General features: G+C 42.9%; 1 protein-coding gene across 1 annotated transcript; it reads right to left on the minus strand.

Annotated features, from left to right (window-relative positions):
- Positions 1 to 1,396: 1,396 nt before the first annotated feature.
- Positions 1,397 to 2,281, minus strand: LOC310817567 (telethonin-like; the record flags this gene model as incomplete). Its single annotated transcript, XM_083688203.1, has 2 exons — positions 1,397 to 1,766; positions 2,148 to 2,281. The coding sequence occupies 2 exons, from the start codon at positions 2,279 to 2,281 to the stop codon at positions 1,397 to 1,399; spliced, it is 504 nt and encodes a 167-aa protein (XP_083544329.1).
- Between the last annotated feature and the right edge of the window lie 3,946 nt (positions 2,282 to 6,227).

Raw genomic sequence — 6,227 nt, forward strand, 5'->3', positions numbered from 1 at the left:
CAATTCTGCCATACGTCACTGCCCAACAAGCTTAAAAGTAGTCCTCCATCTCATTTGGAGTCGGAAAACCACCTCCCACATGGACCACACTGTGATGTGGTCAGTGCTATGGTTGGAGTTGAGGTGAGGGGGGTGAAGACTTTGAAATTGCATGAATTTCACACCAACCAAGTCCCTCTGACGCATCTTCATCTGACCCAGAATCCCTGCTATGTTTAGCAGAGGATCAGCACTTGACACAGGCACATTTGAGTGTCCCACTTATCACGTCCAAATGGGCCACAAACTCCAATCAGGATGTGGCATTTGGAGTATGTGGTGGGGCTGAATTTTCGGCAACTTTTTCTGCAATGTTTTATTACATTTTGTTGGACTCCTATCGATACTGAAGGAGGTAAGGAGGAAAATCATGCAAATCCAGCAAAATTGAACATAACATTGTGGAACAAGCTCCGATAGCAAGAATTTCATATGTACAACATCTAAAGACCTGCATGATTATAATAGGAGTTTTGCAGTTTCAAAAAGGACGTACTTAGGCGTTCTTTGGAGCCTCTGTTCATGGTTGCTTGATTGCGCATAGCACATCCATTGTAGCCTGATGAATGGCATCACTGGTGCCAGTCAGTTTCCCAAAATCAAGTGAATTCACAAAAAAGTGTCTGTACTCTTCTACAGAATGCCATTTACATCAAAAACAGCTTTATTCAAAAGCAGCCTGTTCAATTGTTGGGAGTGATATTTTTCTGAGACACAGGGAAATACTTACAGATAAGAGATGACACACTTTATTGTGGAATAAATCATACAGCTCAATTAAAAAGTGCATTCATCAGTGCCAATATACGATACATAGCTTTGTTATGAGTTTATTTGATCCTTTAAATGAACACACAATAAGGCTTTGTCATATTTTCCAATAATGAATTCAAAAGGAATCTCTCACCAGTAACGGACAGACAAAGGCAAAATGAACTGAATATGAGGACTATATTTAGTTGTTGACACAAAATGTCTTCATATCTGACATTTCTACCAAGGCTTATAAGTCTCTCTATCCATGTTGAAAGCATACCACATTAACAACCTAAATCACAGTGAGCAGCTGCAAAAACATTTTAGCAGTATCCAATAGCAACTGGAAATATATATATAAATACAATGAGAATTTCAAACAACATCATAAGGTATACTGGATGAAATAAAATCCTACTCATGCTACATATAGTATTACATCGATTTCATAGTTTTTCCTACGATGGCACAAAACACATTTTCTTTAACTATTGTTTCTTTTTACCCTCTTCTTTCACTCCCTCGTTCCATCCTCCTGCACCCCTCTATAACTTCTTCCTATCACCCTCTCTATCATCTATTATCCTCTCCTCTCTCTCATTCACCCTCTCTGAGTTTCCTGGGACAATGCCCGGCCCAGGGACTCCTGCACTTTGGTGATACAGAGTGTGGTTGACTTCACAGGGGGTAGATCTCTCGTAACACCCACCCCCACCATGGATCTCTTGGGAACGCTGTTATAGCGGACCCCTTCCTGGGTATGAGGGGACCAACTTGCTTTTCTCACCCCCAGGCCAGAGGAGGTCATGGTGGGCTGGGGCCGGGGGCTCTGCAGGGCCCAGAGGGACTTCTCTTGCTCCAAGGAGCCCAATCTGATGGCTCCTGAGAGGAAGCGCTGCAGCAGCCTGCGGGCCTCCCACTGCCTGGAGAAGGTATGGCGGCGGGTGTGGTCCACCTCAATCACTGTCTGCCTGCACGGGATTCCATGGAAATAAAGTAGAAAGTATCAATGGGCCCCACTTAGGTGTCACATACTTGATTGTACTAGTGATACATAGTTCTAGAAAGAGCTCTAATTTCGGAACCAAACTTTGTATTGACCCAAGCACTTCACCTCAAAAATGATGGTCTGATTATGGAGTCAGGACCCTACTCAATCAACTCTGGTCGCCCGGTTTTCCAATTGGATCAATAACTCATACATCATATCATTTTAAATGTGTCTCAATCATTTGGTAATACTGCAATACTAAATAACATTTTGCGATATTTTTGAGATAGACAAAGATAATAATATTGAGATAGGCAAAGATGTTATTACAGTATGTCTGTATGTTGGCACTGCCATTTACCTGTTCTGAGGGCGTGGGATGAGGCTGACGCTGTGCCAGTTGGCACTGTAACTCTCTCCTCTCACCCAGTCCTCCTCCTGGATGCTACAGTCCAGTTCAGTCGCCCTCACACTGCCAGCATTCTCCACCAGCATGGTGACACCTCTCATCCTCTCTGTCTGTCTCTGTGTGTGTTTGTCTGTCAGCTTTTTCTTTTGGTGAGTTTCTTAGTTTATGGAAAAGTGCAGCTTGTGAAATGTCGAAGTGGCTCGAAGCCTGTATGCTTTTAGATTGTCCCTCTCTTTAAAGCTATCCTGTTCTTTTCCCTGGATAGTTTCTCTTTCTCTGGTTGCTTTGTAGATCTCTTGTGAAGCTGCTTCTCTGCTTTTGTCCAGGTGGAATATAAGTATGTGAGCTGATGGAGTACTGGGAGGCTTATATACTGTAGACCCCTTTGCAGCTATTTTAAAATGGCTCATTCCACACCCCGATAGTACTGACATTGGACAACAATCAACTAGCTGGCACTCACACTGGAGAGATAATTAAATAAAGATAACAGGGAAACAAATGCTGCAATGATCCCTTCATGCACAAACACACAGACGCAGACACAGACACAGACACACACACACACACACACACACACACACTCAGGCACAAACATAGGCATGCACAAAAAAAGGTACACACACACACACACACACACACACACACACATACACACACACACACACACACACACACACACACACACACACACACACACACACACACACAGAACACATGCACAAGAGATAACTCGAGAGAGATTGACAGGGAGACTGTCCCCACCCCCACCACCCCAAAACCTCGCTCATAGACAAACATAAACACACACTGCAAGTTCATATAGTCATCCATCTTTGATACAGGGAAGCAAAAGGCTGTGCCAAGTGGGTCAGCAGCTTTTGCTGGTAAATGTCTACATGTAAAAACTGAAAACAAGGACATTTCAGAAAGTCCAACCTCGTTTTGTTCGCTTTATTCAAGGTAAAAGAGAGAGGGCAGAGTGAATCACATTCAAAAGGAATACAGAGAGTGAAAGAATGAGAGGGAATGAGGGTTAGCCAAGGTGGGTGTGTGGGAGGGAGTGATGCCTTCTAATTCAATGGGGACAACGAGAACAAGGGCGAAATTGTTGACACACTTATTATTGAATGCAAATGATGGCAGGATAGAGTGTTGTGACCTGCAGCTATAAAACAAAAAATCTCCACAATATGTTTTCATCTCTTGACTATATAACTGCTATGGTTACCCCCTGAAGGTATGCACACACACACACACACACACACACACACACACACACACACACACACACACACACGCACACACACACACACACACACACACACACACACACACACACACACACACACACACACACACACACACACACACACACTTTGAGATTGACAGGGAGACTAAATCGTGCAAAGCACTCCACACAAACTCCTATGTCCCCGGCCCCACGACAACAAAACAACATAGAAACCTCGCTCATGGACAAACATGAACACACACTGCAAGTTCATATAGTCATCCATCTGATGATTGTGTATGACAGGCTGGAATCTTAATGACTGAGTATCATGGCAGCTGCAGTGGCGACATCAGCTGGTTCTCTCTGATAGGAGAGGACAGTAGAATGTGTTGTCAGCCAGACTCGAGGGCTTTTACTGACTTTAAATGACACCTTCAATCCAATGGGCGTCCACTCAGCCCTAAGTGCTAACTCGCAGAAACAGGTCAAAGTTCAACCTGTGACATGGAGAGGACCTAGTATCAATAGGTGCCTGGACATATATGAGTTGTTTTTGAAAATATGGAGGTCCAATTTGCTTTCAGTAACTCAATCACAACCATTTGAACAAGCATTTCAAGCTAAAGTTCATGTTTTTACAAAAATATCTCCCACCCAAAAAATGCCACACAGTTTCCCTTGCACACAGAGGCCATGGGTTTTAGTTAACAAACATGTATCTGTATCTCCTGAAGACAATACTGTTCTGTTTTCCATATCTCCACCAACTCCAGCCAATACATCCACTGATAAAAGGACAGAAATCGACGGAGAGAATGGAAAGATCTTATTAGCTTATTAGCCATGCTTGGAGAGATCTGCAGGTGAGGTAGAAAAATAAGTTAGAGGGGGAGAGCAGAGGGTGGAGATTGGGGACGAGCCCTGCAGGGCGCACACACACACACACACACACACACACACACACACACACACACATACACACACACACACACACACACACACACACACACACACACACACACACACACACACACACACACACACACAGTACATCTTGTTACAGCATTAACTGATCCAGGTATAAGTCAGGTTACCCTCGGGACAGAGGGAGATAGCCAGATAGAGAGTGGGATGTAGAGAAAAGAGGACGATAAAGAACAGCTGCATTGATAAAGCAGTGATCTGCAGTTGCAAATGGGCTGACCCACCATTCAGGGTAAACAACAAGCAACATAGTGCTGTGCTTGTTGAAAAGTAACTGGGGAGACAGTTTATCTACATCACTCTCAAAAGTGAAATGATAAGGACATAGATAACAGCATATAAGGTTCGCCATGCAGTATACATCTTTCTTTCGGCTCTGATCAGTCAGAGAGAAGGTGTGTAAACGACAGGTATGTACTGTAGATTGTCACTGTGCTGCTGAAATGTCAAACCATACTATGATTTTCCCATAAAACCATTTTGGGGGGCAGTTGCTTAGCTAAATTGTCTTGCTTTGCTTTTACCAAAGAGCAACACCATGTTCTCCACATTTTTTACAGAGTGATGAGGCAGTCAATTCAAAACTGCGGATCACGACTTCAAGTCAGTTTGTTGAGGATTAGGCTTTAATCTTGAACCTCTCTTTTGGTGCTCACAATAAGAATATCTCCAGGGCAGCATTCATCCATATCCTAAATATTGCCAACATTTGACAAAAATCTACTTTATGATTCCCAAACTAGACCGCCTACCCTGCCACCTCCCTGCCTGGTCAATTCTGCTCTAGAATCCTGTCCTCTGTCTTGTCCTCTCTCCAATAAGTATGCAACCAGCAGTTTCTCCCGGTCTTTGTATTGGGTAAACAAAGGCCAAGTTTGACGTGTTGGTCCACCAGACCTTCTGAGCATTTGGGTGGAAGTGTCTGGAAATGAGATTCGTTTTTATCTAACTCTAAAGTGGATTGAGGCTCTGTGAAATGCACTTTAAATAAAGCTTGACTGTACTTAAACAAACAGACGGCAGAAAAGGACAGACGACTAATAAATAATGGACATTTAGGATAGAACCATGAGCTGAGAGCTGGAGTCCTGTGTGTGTGTGTATGTGTGTGTGTGTGTGTGTGTGTGTGTCACATAAAATGGTCTCTTCTATAAATACTATAACCTTGTACAGCCATCACCACTAAATGACAGCTAGTATATGTATTGTCTGACTGTACCAGGCAACTGACTCCATGCACTTTATTCCATAGTCTACCAATATTAATATGTCAAATTTTTAACCCTTTCCTTGATAAGTTCAGAGACATTGGCTTGTCCCTTACCGTACTGAATACCATTTTGCCTGACATAATGAGTTTACAACAGTCAGGACCATTATTGTGTCTAAATCAGTGGTAATACACACATGATGCCCACCCGAAACCCCCATTGTTCAAAGAGAGAAAAGTGAGTCCATATGCTCCAGCCAGTTCATGTAGCTAAAAACAGTCAATAGGAGTCAGCTAATGTCGTGTCATTATGGTTCCACTGATGTAGACTGACATCCAGTGGCCAATGGTGATACAATACCACATAAATTGTGGCAAGAACAGGAACTAGCCCACCTAAAATCAGTCATCTCATCACAATCTTATTTCTCTTATCCAAAAAGAAGACACACACAACCTTTGAGTAATATTGTATTTTTTGTTAGCAATGAACATGGGGTATCTCATTCATATATACTTTAGAAATGGGGACAATGTGAATGTTTGACAACTTTCCTTCAAACCCACGCATAGTACATGCCAACTGTGCACAGAGCATGCA

The sequence above is a fragment of the Argentina silus genome (assembly GCF_951799395.1).
Source record: "Argentina silus genome assembly, chromosome: 16".
NCBI classification, from domain to species: Eukaryota; Metazoa; Chordata; class Actinopteri; order Argentiniformes; family Argentinidae; genus Argentina; species Argentina silus.